General features: G+C 37.3%; 2 protein-coding genes across 2 annotated transcripts; both read right to left on the bottom strand.

Moving 5' to 3' along the window:
* Positions 1-1,401: 1,401 nt before the first annotated feature.
* LOC104229547 (uncharacterized) lies at positions 1,402-2,780 on the bottom strand. The gene has a single exon (XM_009782199.2). It carries the CDS (start codon positions 2,684-2,686, stop codon positions 1,679-1,681), a length of 1,008 nt encoding a protein of 335 aa, XP_009780501.1. The 5' UTR covers positions 2,687-2,780; the 3' UTR covers positions 1,402-1,678.
* Positions 2,781-3,106: 326 nt separating this feature from the next.
* On the bottom strand, positions 3,107-13,354 carry LOC104229546 (histone deacetylase 6). Its single transcript, XM_009782198.2, has 6 exons — positions 12,662-13,354; positions 5,529-5,969; positions 5,280-5,422; positions 4,226-4,316; positions 4,004-4,146; positions 3,107-3,674 (listed from the first exon to the last, which is right to left on the bottom strand). Exons 1-6 carry the CDS (start codon positions 13,208-13,210, stop codon positions 3,620-3,622), a joined length of 1,422 nt encoding a protein of 473 aa, XP_009780500.1. The 5' UTR covers positions 13,211-13,354; the 3' UTR covers positions 3,107-3,619.
* Between the last annotated feature and the right edge of the window lie 4,009 nt (positions 13,355-17,363).

The raw sequence follows: 17,363 nt of genomic DNA, 5'->3' as shown, positions 1-17,363 counted from the left end.
TCACTTTATTATGGCATGGGGAAAAGGATAAAACTTGATTGTTGCATGTCACAAATGAAAACTTCTAGTGGAGCGGCTTTAAGGCAGGTATAATATTGAAAACTTTTGAACTTGTAACTGTAAGTTCAGGATCCATAATGTAGCAGAAAACCAAACGTTATTTGTATCTTTTCACAAAAATAATAATAATAATAATAATAATAATAATAATAATAATAATAATAATAATAATAATAATTGCAATTTACATATACGATTGATGTCAAATTACACAACGGAAAGTTAATAACAAAAAGAAACAACTAAAAAAATAAAAGACTACAGAACCTAACCAACCAAAAGAAAAAGAAAAATAAATAAAGTTGGAGAAGTGGTCTGCAACGCCGAAGAAGTGGTCTGCCTTTGGGTTTAGGAAGTGGGATAAAGTTAGGGAAGAACTTAATGCATGGGGAAGAGAAGTAACGAGTTTGGAAAATTTTGATCAGGAGAAAGGGTTTTGAAATTTTGATAGAGGGTTTGGGAAGGAAAAGAGATAGAAGAAAGGGTAACTTCGTCTTTTCATATTAATTTTAATAGAGTAGTGGCTACTTTTGCTCAGCATTAAAAATGCTAGATAAAAAGTAAATACCACTTTAAAAAGTGGCTACCCCACGCCATTTCCACTAATTAAAGAGGGGGTATAGGCCTTCCTTTAATCCGAGCAATACCAGCCACTACATAAGGGTCACGATAATTTGTAGGAAAACACACCTAAACTATCGAAGTTGTCCATTAAAAACTTATACTTTCCGGGAGTCCTATGACCCCCGAACTATTTCAAGCATGAATTATTAACTCCCGCGGAGTATAAGTGTGTAACTAACAATTTCGATATAGTTGAGATGTGTTTTTATGCCTTTTCCCTAGTTTGTACCTTAACGAAAATATATTTTCTCCTCAAGGCTTGGTCAGAAATTAGAAGTTACAATTTAGATTGTTTTATCAGTATTTAACCTTTGCCAGAGTTCATAATGATCAAGAACTGCTATATTTGACTCCTCCAAATTCTAGAATCTTTGTCCAACCGTGCAGGAGTAGAATTATCTTTTTCCATCTTACCTAATGGCCAAAAAAGGAAGCAGGGAGGAGGGAGCAATGCTGATGACTTTCTTTTTAAGGATTAGATAAAAGGGGAAAAATAGACTTTTATATAATGTTAATAAAAGCTGATGACTTTCTTTTTAAGGATTAGATAAAAGGGGAAAAATAGACTCTTATATAATGTTAATAAAAGCTCTTCTTTTCTAATGGCCAAAAAGAAAAGGCAAATCCTAGTAATTTTTATAATGACTTGACAAGAACAACAAACCCAGTTTACCGTGACTTATTATGACTTGACAGAGAGGAAAAATTGAATCATGATAAGGCACTAAGGAAAAACTCTTGAGTACAATATATTGAACAATAATACAAGTATAGTTTTTATTTCCTCATAGTAAATCAAACAAAAACAATATGTCTTGCAAAAGAATTTAGACTTATCATCCACCATACTTCTTTCCAAAGGGAGCGTCAAAGTTATCTTCAATAAGTTACAGGTTTAAGTCATAGAGTTAGCCACTAAATCATATCTTCTTGGTCTACAGTTCTTCCCCGAACCTTGCATAAACGCGGAATCTTCAATGCACCAAACCTTTTTTTATCCACCATACTTCTTCCACCTATCAACATAAAACCTCAAAGGCTTAGGCAAAGACATCATCCACTTCTCCAAATCAGGCAATCCACCTGCAAGAGCAACTGTACTATCCTCCTGTTTTTTATTTCCAAGATTCAACACAAAAACCTCTCCTGGAAAAACCTTGTTCATTGCCTCTAAAGTCTCTTCCATTATAACTTTCCCATTTTTTCTAATATCCTCTGGTTCTACACAACTCCCCCCAACATTCACCATTATCCTCCCTCCTTTCTTCAACTTCCCCTTCAATTTCTGCCACGTGTCTGGATTCTGTAGCTCAGGAATCACACACCCTTTACTGAACAAATCCACTAAAAGCCCAGAATACCCATCTTTCACACTAGCATTAAGTGCATTGCTAATGTAAATGAAAAGTCTATCTGGGTATTGTTTTTCAACTTTTGAAAGCCCAAAATATTCTCTTCCAACAGAGATCACAGCTGGGTCAAGCTCATATCCGTGGATGACACCTTGTGGGTACATTTCAAGAATCAATTTGGCAGCCGACCCGGCTCCGAACCCGAGTATTCCTAAAGGCCCAGGTGGTAAAATTGGAGGAAGAGTTGCAAAAACATCGTAATAGGCATTGGTGATTGACTTGAAAAGGAAAGATATGCTGTGGATGTTACCAGGAGCATCTAGAAGAAGAAGGCGAGACCCAGCTAATGGGTGGTCAGCTCTTCTAGAAACTTGTAGAACACGGATGTAGTTGTGCCTGGACTTGAATTTGACTAGGGTTTTGACATGTTCAATGGGGATGCCATCATCTTGTTCTTGTTGTTGATTTGTGGAAGTGATGCTTTTGTGGTTTGAAGCAGCTTGAATTGGGCAGAATTTTAGTGTTATGGGGTTTTGAGGTTTATGGAGGATTTTGAGGAATTTGGGCGGGGAAGAAGGAAGGAGAAAACATTGAAGTGAGGGTTGGATTTGGATGGAGATTTTGAAGTTTTGTGCTGCTACTGAATTCATAGTGTTACAAGACTTGAACTTGTTTGTAGCAATTGATTTATAAGTAGACGATTCACTTTGCTAAAATAGGAAGTCCCTTAAATATAGTAACTGATTTTGGAATTCTAGCGTTTTGTTCTTGACCATATATACAGGGAATTTATTCATCATGGGGAAAATTACATCTTTTTAGTAAAATACTTCTAGGTCTAACGGCGAATTGCTAAACTATTTAATTTAAGACAGATAAATACAAGTTTTCAAACAATAAAACTATCCACATGAACAAAACCTATGTGCTCAAGACGTATTGAAGAAGTTGCAAAGAGCTTCGATGGCTAAAATCAAGCATTAGTGAAGCTTCAAGTTTTTTACCGAGGCCAAGAATCTTAGATATAGTCGCTGCCTGTGATACTACTAGCGGCCAATTGATAAGTAGGAGACTGATCAATGATCACCACCCTCTATTTAACATAATCTTGTTTTCTACATAAGAAGTTGAATTATCATTGTCTGAAAATTACATGGATAATCCACAGTACTACGTGGATAACCCTCACAGACAACAGATAATTGTATCTTATCAGCACGGATATCAGTAAGAAGAAAGGACACTGTTTACTTTTGTGATGCAACTCTCCGTTTCCAAGGGATAGCATCCGGCTCCCACTTTTCGCATTGTAACTCATAAATCTGTAATCTAAAACCAACGGACTACAATCTACACAGTTAATCTGCAAACACAAAACTTGAGCTCAGCTAGAATACTCCATTCCCACATTCAAGTGCAACTTTCCCATGTATAACAGCTCCTATTTCTACTTCTTTTAGCACAGGAAACTGAGGAACAATTGATAAGTAGAGGGGAAGGTCCAAAGCTCATGGCTTGTAATTTCAACCCAGAACCAATTATCAGTTACTGCACTTGGCAAGATGTAGAAGATAGCTTTTGAACTAGTGATCAGCATCAACCATGTCGTCATCTACTTTGGCTTGGTCGTCGACATCCCTGCATCACAAGCCACATCACTTCAGCTTTTTATACAAGGGAATGTTCATTTCGTAAAAGCACTAAATCTTGACAATAAAATTTCTTTGGGAGTCTTAATCAGAATCTTCTCCAAAGCAAAGGTTGATTAAGGTTGGCCTCACCACATTCGTTCACACATTACAAGTTAAAGCTCAAACCAGTAAACATTCAACCAAATACCAGAGCCTTATCAAGTAACGACTTTCCAAAAATGTAAAGACAGTAGAGGATAAACAAGTGTGTTCAGTTTACAAAACACAAATATTCAACGACTTCACAAATGTGATTAATGCAACTTGAGGCCCTACCTCATGTCAGTTGTTGTTTCGACTGGAGTAAGATTACTATCTGAACTTCGTTGTCTAGGATGCTCATCTTCATCAGCGTCAGACCCATAATCCTCTCCATTCCATATACGTGGTTTTGGTCTTTGATCCATATCTTCCTCTTCCTGCAGTCAGAAGTCCTAGAATAAGGTTGCGTAGTATATGTAGAAATTATATGATCAAGGCCTTGTACCGGCCACTAACCTCCTCTGGAACTTCTGTTGTAGAAGGAGTGGTTTGAAATGGCACACTAGGTGCATGAGGTAATTGTGAGAGTTGCTCAAGCAATATGTTCCTGCAGCCAGCAAGCATTCATGTCAAGTAACATCCACAGGTCGTGTATTCACTCTAAAAACAAAAAAGGAAAAGAGGGACATAATTGTCTGAGTTCACAAGTTGCCTAAGGAAGAAAAATAGGAATTTATGGATTGAAAGAATATGTATTTGTCAGCATATTAGATCAAATAATTGCATAAAGAGTATAGAGTTCACCATCATTAACAAAACAAAAAGCAGAATCTTTCCCTATTCTTGGGTGGAATAACCCGATATGTCTATTCTTGGGTGGACGAACCCAAAGTGGCCTATTCTTGGGAAGAGGCAGAGCTAGAGTATCACTTACGAGTTCAGACGAACCTAGTAGTTTTTGCGTATACCCTATCTTTAATTACGAAATCCATTAAACACGTATAAATATTTAAATGCGAACCCAATAACTAAAAGGAGCTATAAGTTCGGTGGCAAGTTCAGAAACCATAAACTTCAAATCCTGGCTCCACCTCTATTCTTGGGTGGACGAACCCAGAATGCCCTATTCTTGGTTGGACGAACCCGAAATGTCCTATTCACGGGTGGACGAACCCGAAATTGTCCTATTCAAGGGTGGACGAACCCAAAATGTCCTGTTCATGGGTGGACGAACCCAAAATGACCTGTTCGCGGATGAACATGAAATATCCGATACTAGTATAATCTAGTCACGGATAGAATAACAGAATTTACCTCATGTACACCACTGATACTGAAGCATCAATTTTCTGTACCAGTATTACAGATTATCTGTTATCAACTAATGTCACATGCCCAAAATTAAAAGAACTTCAACATAATTCTGTTCAGCACCAAAATAAAGCATAAAAATGCATAGGAAAGGGGTGTTTAACTAACACATCCAGAAAATTAGATAAGGTCAGTATTTTCGACAGACGCTGATGGAAAAGCCCTCAAACTACAGGAAATAGCACAATTGTCAAATTACCTGATCTTCTCCAGATCCCTGGGTGAATTCTTATTCTCCATGGGGTTTGGTTCAACATGAAGAGTATAATCTGGGCCAAAATACTCAAAATATTCATTGTAAGGCAATTTATTTCCGGGTTCTACCCCAACTGCAACTGCTGTCTGCAACAAGCAGTTGAAACTTAGCACATATTCTGAAACACATAGTAGTAAAAGTTGGGAATCTGAAAAGTAGACACAAAAGAGCAAGATGGAAAGGTAAGAGGACCTCATAGCACCAGCACCTCGCAACATTTCTTATGGTATAACCTCCACCACCCAATACCATTAGAGGGACATTGAAAGATCTGAGGAATCTAAGACAGTCTGCATGGCCCTTGACAGACAAATTGAAGCAACCCAACCTGTCTCCAGCCAGTGAATCAGCCCCACATTGAAGAACGACAGCATCAGGCTGATAGACCTCCATGACTTTTTGAATTACGGGACGAAATAGACGACCAAAACTATCGTCGTCCATCCCATCATTCAACGGAACATTTAGGGCATAGTATTTCCCTTGACCTGCACCAATATCTTTGATATGCCCTGTACCGGGAAAGAAGTCCCCAAACTTATGGAAAGACACTGTCATGACTCTATCCGTTGTGAAAAAAGCCTCCTCAACACCATCACCATGGTGAATATCAATGTCTATATACAATACACGCTGCAGAAAACACTCAACATTTCAGAGGAACAGTAACTCAGAAGAATCTCTATTCCATGCAAAAGAGTGGATCCAAGCAAAAGATGCTGTGAAGCCATAGCTTATTATTGTATGTAAAGACAAACATGCTACAATTATCCAGATCCCATAGTTAATTTTTGATCAAGTAAGCAACTTTACATAAATGAATGGGCCAAAACAAAAGCACCCATACAAGAGGTATACCAAAAAGTATAGAACCTACAAAAAGCTATGGTTCTCTATGATAGACACCCAATCTTCTATACAACAAGGAGCTTCATGGCTGCACCAAAAGAAAACAAGGGAAAAGAGGCTACTTCTCAACTGAATAAAACTCATCTCTATCCCTTCAAAAGCTCTTATGTTTCTTTCTCTTCAAATAACCCACGTGATTGCTAGTGGAGCAACAGTCCATGCCCTGCACCTTATATTTGATAAGCAGAGAAATGACAAGCAATCAACTAAGTTCCATTCCCTAGAAATCTTACAGATTAGTACTTAACCTAGTAATTAGTAATTTCTATTGAGACTCAATGTGATTAATCACTTGAGTGGAGTTTTAACAAATATATGTACATAGAGGTGGAACTAGATTGCAACTTGAAATTGTAATGTGTCGATATTTCTTTTAACTTGTCTTTATGATACGTGAGATGTTTCCATAGAGATGGAACAAATCTATCTTAGCCAGTGTTTGGAAAAGCGATCGCTTCGTCGCTTTAAGCGCGAAGCGACGCGAAGCAACAGGGCAGCGCTTTTTACTGCCTGAGGCGACGCGATCGTGTGAAGCGCACGCTTCAGTGAAAAAAACAACAAGGCGACGAAGCGAGTGAAGCGATCGCTTCTCTTAAAAAATCGCAGCTGGGCCCTTTTTTTTAAAAAAAAAAAAGATTGGGTCTGTTTGTAAATTATACAAAACAGACCCCTAAACTCGCTATTACAGATCCTCGACAAAAAAGAGTGTAAATACACGCCTTCTCTCTTCTTCATCGCAAAACTAGGGTTTCTGCCATTTCTCCGGTCCAGATAAATTCTTCTTCTCCTTCTTATTTTTTTCTTTCTTCTTCTTGTCCAGATTCTCCTTCTTTTCTTTTTTTTTCCTTCTTTCTTCCTTCTTCTTCTTCTCTTCTCTTTTTCACTTTTTCTCGTCCAGCGTCTGCAAAGCTAAGGCAGGCACTGTTTTCTTTTTTTTTCCCCTTTTATTCTTCTTAATTTTAATATGTATTTTAGTTTATAAAATTACTTATTATATGTATGTGTTATATTTTTCAATTTATTTGATTTTTTAATGTGTATTTCAGTTTAGAAAATTAATTAATATATATATATATATATGTTATATTTTAGTTTATTTGATTTTTTTAATGTGTATTCAGTTTATAAATTAATTATTATATGTATGTTATATTTTCAGTTTGATAAATTGTAAAATTTATTTCAGTTCAGAAAATTTATTATTATTATTATTTTAGTTTATTTGATTTTTTTAATGTGTATTCAGTTTATAAATTAATTATTATATATATGTTATATTTTCAGTTTGATTAATTGTAAAATGTATTTCAGTTTAGAAAATTTATTATTATTATTCTTATTATATATATATGTTATATTTTAGTTTATTTGATTTTTTTAATATGTATTTCAGTTTATAAATTAATTATTATATATATATTATATGTATTTTAAGAATTGCGCTTCACTTCAACGAAGCGTGCGCTTCGCTTTTGAAGTGAGGCGAGCCCCTATCGCTTTTTTTGCGCTTCGTGCTCTCAAAAACATTGATCTTAGCTAATACAATGATAATAGGCAGGGTTTTTCATATTCTCCAGCATAGATTTGACAGAATAAAATTCAAGTTATCTGCTTTACTGAACTTTAAACTAGGGACTTTTTCCATTTCCTCAGATAAGTACTTTAGGCTTCCATACCTTCAATAATTCATAAAGATGGTAAGTATGAAATATTCCCTGCACATAACACTTCTTTGAAGTTACACCAAATGCTACAACCTGAATCAACCAATCCACAAGTATATAAACCATGGGCATGCATACCCTTTTGTTTGCTTCATCCTCAAAATGGTTTACCAGAAACTTACACATAAGGGCAGGGCCACATAATGCATTAGACACAGAAATTCCTTTTCACCCAATGTACAAAAACATGAGAAAGTACAAAGCACCCTACTAAATGACGGCATCATCACTTCTTTACATGAGTTGTAATTCTTTCTTTTTTTAATAAATACAAAATGGTTGTTACATTTTTGGGTGTTCACGGTTCAATTTAACTCGATTTTTACCTAAAACTAAACCAAACTAACCATGTCGGTTTGCTAAATATATAAACCAAACCAAAAGAATCGGTTTTATGGTTTCCGCTTTTCTCATTTTCATGGCTTTATTAGTCACAGTAAATAGAAATTCATTGAATTAAATCTATTAGATCTACAAATAAAGAATTTCATATGTCAATATATGTTTAGTAAAAATCGAACAGATTGATAAACATATGATTTAATGCAACATCCATATAAACATCCAAAGGTGAGAAATTTTCACTGTGAGATATGATTTTTGATTGTTACCTTTTGTAAATCTAACAAAAATCTTACAATCATATTCTGTTTCATAAAAAAAATTCTTACAATCATATATGCTTTCAACCTTAACCAAGTTTCATGATTAAAACAATAAACAATAGACTCCAAAAGAACTTCAGTACTGAAGCATACAAAACTAAAATGAAACATAAATTGACATATACCGTTGATGTTTATAAATTTTCGATAAAGCACTATGTCAAAACAAATAAATTATCAAGGTTTATCATGACTTGTGAACATGAAAGACTAAGGAAATAGAAATACTTCTACAACATTGGATAAGAAATTAACTAAACACTAGGATCAAACACCTAAATATAACTCTGAACTGATTTTCCTTAGTCCTATACCCAAAGAAAACAAAATCGGTCATCTCACTCTTTTTTTAACTTAGCTTAAATTTATCCAAATCCGGAGTGAGTCTAAAATCTAAATTAGAATATTCACAAGGAGATGAAGCTGTTAAGTTACCCCCTTGTCTACTGTTTTCTAGTTGGAGATATCAGAAATTTCTGAGAACCTTGAAGTTCATCAAACACAGTAGGTATTCCCAGCAATTTTCAATAGTCACTAATTGTTATCTGGGTGTGGTACATTATGCTCCCTCCTGTCGCAATTCATACGTCATTGTTTGACCTCTGTACTCAAATTTTTTTAACGTTTGATCATGATAGTTAAAAACATTTGAAAAATCTCATCAACTTAACTCTTGAAGTACTGTTTCAATTTTCACATTTTGCTACCGATTTTTGAGTTAATCATTATAATTTTGACCTCAAATAGTCAAACAGATGCCACCTATGTGGCTCTAATTCCAAAGAAAGTGGGAGCCAAGGAATTGAAAGACTTTAGACCTATCAGTCTGATAGGTAGCATCTATAAAATTATTTCAAAGATTGTGACAAAGAGACTCAAAAAAGTGATGTGCAAATTGGTGGATACTATGGCCTTTATCAAAGGCAGGCAAATTATGGATGCTATTCTCATTGCTAATGAGTGTGTAGATGCTAGAATGAAGAGCAAAAATCCGGGCATTCTGTGTAAGCTGGATATAGAAAAGGCATATGATCACCTGAACTGGGCTTTGCTGAAAGGTGGATCAGCTGGATCAAATTCTGCATTAGCACTGTAAAATTCTCCATTCTGATTAATGGTGATTTTTCTCATCTCAAAGAGGATTGAGACAGGGGGACCCTATGTCACCCTTCTTATTTATTCTTGCAATAGAAGGTTTAAACAACTTGTTTAAAATTGCCAAAGCTAACAACAGGATTAGGGGGTTCAGGGTGAAGTCTAGGGAATCAGATTACTTGGAAATCACACATTTGCAATATGCAGATGATACACTGGTGTTTTGTGATGCTAGTAGGGATCAAATGCTATCTCTGAGAGTAGTTTTCATTCTTTTTGAAGCTATATTTGGATTACACATTAACTGAAATAAGTGTTTCATTTATCAAGTTAATGAAGTAATGGAGATACATGGCTTGGTGAGAATCCTTGGAGGTAGAATAGGAGTTCTGCCAACTGCTTATCTGGGAATGCCACTAGGGGCAAAAAGCAAATCAAAGGGGATATGGAATGGAGTAGTAGAGAAATGTGAGAAGAAGTTAGTTAGCTGGAAGAGCCAATATCTATCCTTGGGAGGAAGATTAACCCTCAATAACAGTGTTCTTGACGCCATGCCTACTTGCATGATGTCCTTATTCCCAATGCCTGCAAGTGCAGTGAAAAAACTTGATGTTCTGAGAAGAAACTTCCTATGGCACGACTGCAGTGAAAAGAACAAAATCCATCTCGTCATATGGGATATCCTTACAGCCAGCAAGAAGGAAGGGGGAATGGGGAATGGGGATGAGGAATCTGAAAATCCAGAACCAAAGTTTGATGATGAAGTGGTTATGGAGGTTTGCCACAACAGAGCAATCTTTGCGGAAGAATGTAATCAAGGCAAGGTATGGGATGGAAGGAAATTGGACAACTAAACCTGTAAATAGTCCTTATGGGGTAAGTTTGTGGAGGTCGATCAGAAATCTTTGGCCTAAACTCAGTAACAAATCCAGCCTCAAAGTTAGAAATGGAATGAAAACATCTTTTGGGAAGATATATGGCTTGGGCAAAGAACTCTGAAGCAACTTTTTCCGGACATTTACAATTTGAATTAACAACAAGGATCATCTGTTGGAGAGGTGTGGACAGGCCAAGGGTGGAACCTCACTTATAGAAGATTACTAAACGATTGGGAAATTCAGAGATTAATAGCTTTCTATAACACCCTAGAACAATTCAAAGGGACTTCCAATATTGAGGATCGTGTGATTTGGCAAGGGGGTAGAGAAGGCAGGTTCTCTGTTAGATCAACTTACAAGGAGTACAACCACTCTAACAACCAAATTGGTTGTTGGCCTTGGAAGTTGATATGGAAAGTTAAAATCCCATACAAAGTTGCATGTTTTACTTGGCTTTTAGCAAGAGAGGCAATTCTAACACAAGATAACCTCATCAAATGAGGATATCAGTTGGGATCCAGATGTTATTTATGTGAAGAACATGAGGAAACAATCAACCATCTTTTTTTGCATTGCAGAGTCACTGACCAACTATGAAAGATATTCATCAACTTGAGGGGGATTCGATGGGTCATGTCTGGGAGAACCCGGGAAGTTCTAGCTAGCTGGAAAAGAGATGGTGAACAATCCAATCAGAAAGAGATGGAAGACTGTCCTTGCTTGTATATGGTGGACAATTTGGAAGGAAAGGAATCAAAGGTGTTTTGAAGACAACCATAGTCCTATACAAAAGCTGAAGATGAGTTGTCTAGTGCTCTATTTTTTGGTGTAAACAGGAGTATTTAGAAGAATGTGAAAGTATTTTTGATGTTTTAGACTTTTTATGAGATTTAACAGAGAACTAGACTAGAATAGAACAAGAATCTCTTCTGTACTCCCTCTTGTAATTATGGATGGATACACTGGTTTAGTGTAGGCCACCTTTTATATTAATACAAACATGTTACCTTTTCAAAAAAAAAAAAACTAGACAAAGAGAATAGTAATTTTATAAAGGAGGACACTATAATAATCAAGATGACTTAAGTGTCAAATGAAGAGCTAGTGATTCAAAAGCACTACAAGGTTAACATTAAGGCAATGCTACCGAGATCATCCAAGGGTTTAAGTTAAAGCCTAAAGTTATTTGCTTTTGTCCTACATTGGTGCTAGGAATAATAGGAGCGAGAAACGAGAGGATACCGAAAAGAATGCTCACTTAATACAAAAATTTTCCTCATACGACCATAAGGTAATATGTGGTTAGTCACATAGGGGAACAATAGTGCTTCTATACACCAGTATTTGACTCATCTTTTTTGTTTTTCTTTTTTTTTTTTTTTTTTTGGTGACGATGGTATTCAAGCCAACTTGTGCATACCTCGACTATTCTACCACGTACCTACTACCTCCTACTAGCATAGGTACAGGACATCTGCCCACCAAGGCTTAGGTACAAGTATTTGGCTCATTTTAGTGAAAATAGAATGTAAAGACTAAAGTTACAACAAATCCTTCATTTGGTTTGTGCCTAGAGTGTTTTTGATTCATTATTGTAGCCAGAATATATTGTTGACACATGTTACCTGCTACATCAGGCAAAGGTGAATAGACGGTGTAAAATTTCTTTCCAATGACACTGTATATAGCTTAAACTCTTTAATATATGTCAAAACAATGTACTTTAATTGCTCCTTCCGATCCACTTTAATTGATTTTTTGGCCTTTTTTTATGGTCCATAATATTTGATTTTTTCAGATATAAAGAAGGAATTAACTTCTTTTTTCTAAAGTTGCCGTCGGAGTAAAGCGTCTTTAAGAGTGCTTGTTATATTTCCAAGGAACAAATTAAGGTTAATATGGTAAATTTAATTGTTAACTAATGCTAAAAGTGAATTTCTTCAAAACAGCCAAAAAAATTATTAAAGTAGACCGCATGGAGTATAAAGTACAGACTATCAGGAAACATTTATTACAAAAACAAAAATGTAATATTAGCAGGTAAAAGTGTTTACCCTATGGATTTTGAGGAGCTCAAGAATACCGAGAACAATATCATTGACATAGCAAAATCCAGAAGCTTCACTTTTTTTTGCATGGTGGAGCCCACCGGCCCAGTTGATAGTAATATCAGCGTCTTGCCTATTAAGCTTAACAGCAGCACCAATAGATCCACCAGCAGAAGCCTGACAAAACCCGAAAAGCCCATCAAAAACAGGGCAGTCCTCACCAACATTGAAGCGTTTGAGATGACGCGCGTGGGTATGGTCATGAAGAGTCTCCGGCGAAACGGAGGAAAGGAAGTCGACGTAGTCCGGCGAGTGGAACCGGCGAATGTCATCGGGACCCGCCGGAAAAGGGCGACTGATTTCCATACGACGGTGTAGGTAGTAGTGCACGATGAGATTGTGGGCCATACGTATACGGTGAGGCTTCATTGGGTGACCTTGCCCGTAGTAATAGTCGCCGATTGTGGGCTCGTAGAAGTATGAGACACGGCGCTTCTTCGCGTCGGTTCCGGTGGATGGAAGCGACGCGCTGCCGTCAACGGTGGAAGAGTCCATGGGCCACTACTTTTGGGCTCGGACTGAGAGTGATGATGAAGTTGGGTTTAGTTGTCCTCTTTGATTTCTATGAAACTCCTCGCAGTCTATTGAGTCCAGGAGATATAGGGAAAGAGAAGGACACGAGAAAAAAAGTCTGTCTCCTCTTAATTCCTATAGGGTATCATTATTATTAATAGGGAGAAATTTAAAAATAGCCCGATTTACGAGGGTTCATTCAAAAATAGCCACAGCTCCAAAAGTATTGAAATTTAGCCATTTTTATGTAAAGATAAATCTGAACAAAAATATTATTTAAAATCCAGAAAAATACTCCAGCATAATATACTGGAGTTCTAGTATAAATATATTGGAACTCCAGTCTAATATACTGGAGGTCCAGCATAATATACTGGAGTTTGGAGCACCGGTGCTCCAGTCTCCAGTATATTATACTGGAACCAGCAAAGTATACCGGTCCAGCATAATATGCTGGAAGTTCATACACAGGTGCACCGAACTCCAGTATATTATGTTGGACTGGTCTTTATTGCAGTAAAGTAGTGGCTATTTTTCAATGACTTGGCAAACACTGGCTATTTTTGAATGACCAGTCCGAAAACTAGCTAGATCGTGCTATTTTATTAATAATAATAATAATAATATTATTATTATTATTATTATTATTATTATTATTATTATTATTATTATTATTGTTGTTGTTGTTGTTGTTGTTGTTGTTATTGTTATTGTTATTGTTATTATTGTTATTATTATTATTATTATTATTATTATTATTATTGTTATTGTTATTTATTATAAGAGGTAGTCAAATTAATTTTTCATTATAGTTTTACAAAGTTTATAAATATATACATTTAATTTAAGTTATGCGGGCCTTTTTACTGATGTCGTTGCGGTCTAATTGATGGGGTCGAGGTCTTCTATGGTTGATTCTGCAGCTTCGACTGTTTCGGGGTCCATAATGACTTCTCTAGCTCCATTTTGTGATGACCTCAACCCTGCTGATTGATATGCTTCTTTTTTCTTATCTTTCTTTTGTTGAGTTGTCGTGTTGTCCATGGCAATTCAGTAGCACTTCGGGACGTGCGTTTTTCCCCTCGTATGTTGAATATTTTCTAAGGTGTTGGGAATTTGATCACGTGGTATAAGCTGGAGGGGACGGATCGCATAGGGTGTATCCACGGTCGTCCCACTATAGCGTCGTACGTGGTGGCCTGGTCCATAATGTGCAACGTTGTCTCCATAATTACCCCACTGGCGAGGACGGGGAGTGTAATTTCTCCCGAAGTATATTCGACTATATTGTTAAAACCGATTAGTGTGATGCAACATGACACTATCTTATCCCCGAGTCTCATCTGGGCGAGGAATCGGGGATGGATGATGCACGCTCCACTTCCATCATCTACCATGATACGTTTAACATTAGTATCTAAAATTCGTAAAGTAATGAGTAAGGCATCACAATGAGGGAAAGTCATGTCGTCGGCATTTGACTCGTCGAAGATGATATTTTCTTCGAGTACGTCATACCATTCGTGGGTGATCAATCTTTTGAGCTCGTGGGTGGTGATGAACTTGACGCCATTGACGGAGGCATCATCGCTGCCACCAATAATCATATTGATGGTACGAGCTGGTGAGGGTAGCTTTGACGGGCCTTGATGTTCTCGATCCCTATCAAAGATGTTACATCCTTTGTCGCTCTTGAACCCTCTCTACTCAACCCATTCTGAAAGTCTGCGACGGCCATCCATTCGGGCACATTTGGTAAGGTCATCCTTACCATGTTGAGCTGAGTAAGGAAGTCCGTCAGTCCCTCTCCTAAGGATTGTTTGACGGCGAAGATGTCATTTACTCTTCGGCTTTCTTGGCCCCGGAATGTGCCATCATGAACTTGTCAGCCATTTCTTCGCTATGGAGTGGGCTGGTAGCTGTGAAAATCATATTAATGCCCCTCTATCGAGAGTTTCGCCAAATTTTTTCAGCCAAATGGAGGACACTTGCTCCTTGGTGAGGCCGTTGCCCTTCACAGCGATGACGTAATGAGTCACATGGTCTTTGGGGTCGGTTATCCCACAGTATATTCTGAGATATGGTGTCATTTTGAAGGTCTTTGGCATGGCCTGTGGGGCCACTTCCTCGCTATACAGTTGTTCTATGAACCTATCAGCGTCCCCCTTTGGCAGTAGTTTAGGGGCGCCAGGTATCTTGTCCACTCATTCCTGGTATTTTTTCATTTGGTCTCTGAACGCCTTGTTCTTATTCTACATTTCTTCCATTCTTTTCAAAACAGCAGCGAGGACGTTGTCACCTGCACTGTTAGTAACATCGCGAGTTTTACCTGGAGTTAGAGGGTCTGGTTGGTCGACATATTCGTTCCTCGCTGTGTTGTGTGGGCTCTTGTGATTTCGGTAGTCGTGCCTGGATCTTGTTTGCTGAGCACACTGGATAGGGTATCAATTAGCCATGCTTCGAGGAGTTTCTTCATAACATGTGGTGTCCCCTCTCCCGCAGACGTGGAGGGTCTTTTCCTATTTGGTTTTGTAGAGCTGCAGAAATGTGAGGGTGACCTTTCTCATCTGGGAGAGGCCATAGGCGTTACCCCCACATCAAGGGTGTCATAACCTTCGTAGATAGCATTCATGAGGTTTAGGGAAACATTATTTGTTGCCCTCATTGTGTTTCCTTGGTTACCTACTATGAAAATTTTGTACGTGCAGAGAAGAGTGGTAAAATTTGTGGCTTGTTAGTTTAGCAAGTCATGTGAGTTGTAGATCTAATAGAAACTAAAAGATTAACTAAGAAAATCCCCACAGATGGTGCCAAATTGTTTATCTTAAAATTTAGATCTAGGTTTAAACAATCAGATTTTCTAACACATTTGAGTTAATCTTAGCCAATAATAATATCCAAAAGGCCGTTTGAATGATTTTGTAATAAAATGGTTTAAGCCGTCGGATAATAATAAATATGCAGTAAAGACAATATTTAATGGCCCAAGAGCAAAGAAGATAGCATTCTGTGATGAGGTCATCACTTGTTTTACAAGTCGATTCTGTGATCTAAGGCCTTAAAAAGCTCTTTTTGTCTCATCTTGATTTGCGTGCACAGTCCGGACGTGTATCCGGAAATCCATTATGTGAAAATCTATGAAAAAGAATAAATTTTACTTTTAAAATGAATTTAAGTTGATTTAGGTCAACATTTTGGGTAAACGGACGGACCCATAATTCGACGGTCCCGGAGGGTCCGCAGGAAAATATGGGACTTAGGCGTATGCCTAGAATTGAATTCCGAGGTCCCAAGCCCGAGAAATAAATTTTTTAAGGAAATTATTTAACTGAAATTATAAGAGTTTTTAGAAATTGGAATGTGTTTGAATTTGATGGTATCGAGCCTGTATTTTGCTTCCGTAGCCCGGTACAGGTCTTATATGGCATTTAAGTTGAACCTATAAAATTTGGTAAGAAACGGACTTAAAATGACGTGAATCGGACCATCGGTTGATAAAAATGGAACTTAAGAGTTCATGAGATTTTTCTTTGATTTTGATGCTAAATTCATTGTTATTGATGTTATTTTGATGATTTGATCACGCGAGCAAGTCCGTATGATATTTTTGGACTTGCGTGCATGTTTGGTTTGGATCCCCGAGGGCTCGGGTGAGTTTTGGATAGGTCACAGAGTGAAAATTGACTTAGGAAAACTACTGGTATATTGCCGATCTGCAGGCTTCGCAATTGCGAAGCCTAGCTTGCAATTGCGAGCTCGCATTTGCGAAAAAACCCATCGCATTTGTGAAGACTGGCTAGATAGGGAACCTTCGCATTTGCGAAGCTTATGTCACAAGTGCGACCTTGACAGGCACCGCAATTGCGAACATTGTTCGCATTTGCGAAAAAAGCAGACATAGGCCATCTTTCGCAATTGCGAAGCTTTGGCCGCAATTGCGAGTTCGCATTTGCGAACCAGGCTTCGCAATTGCGATATATGCGCCTGTGTAAATCATGACTTAGCCGAAAATCTCTCATTTTTCAAACTTTCTCAAAACCTAAACACCTTTGGGCGATTTTTCAAAGACAACTACTCTTCCAAATCGATTGTAAGTCATTTCTAACTCATTTTCTTTAATCTTTAACATCTTTTC

Source organism: Nicotiana sylvestris, chromosome 6, assembly GCF_000393655.2.
Source record: "Nicotiana sylvestris chromosome 6, ASM39365v2, whole genome shotgun sequence".
Lineage (NCBI taxonomy): Eukaryota > Viridiplantae > Streptophyta > Magnoliopsida > Solanales > Solanaceae > Nicotiana > Nicotiana sylvestris.
The sequence above is the reverse complement of the archived record's forward strand: the minus strand, read 5'-3'. Positions and strand labels throughout refer to the sequence as shown.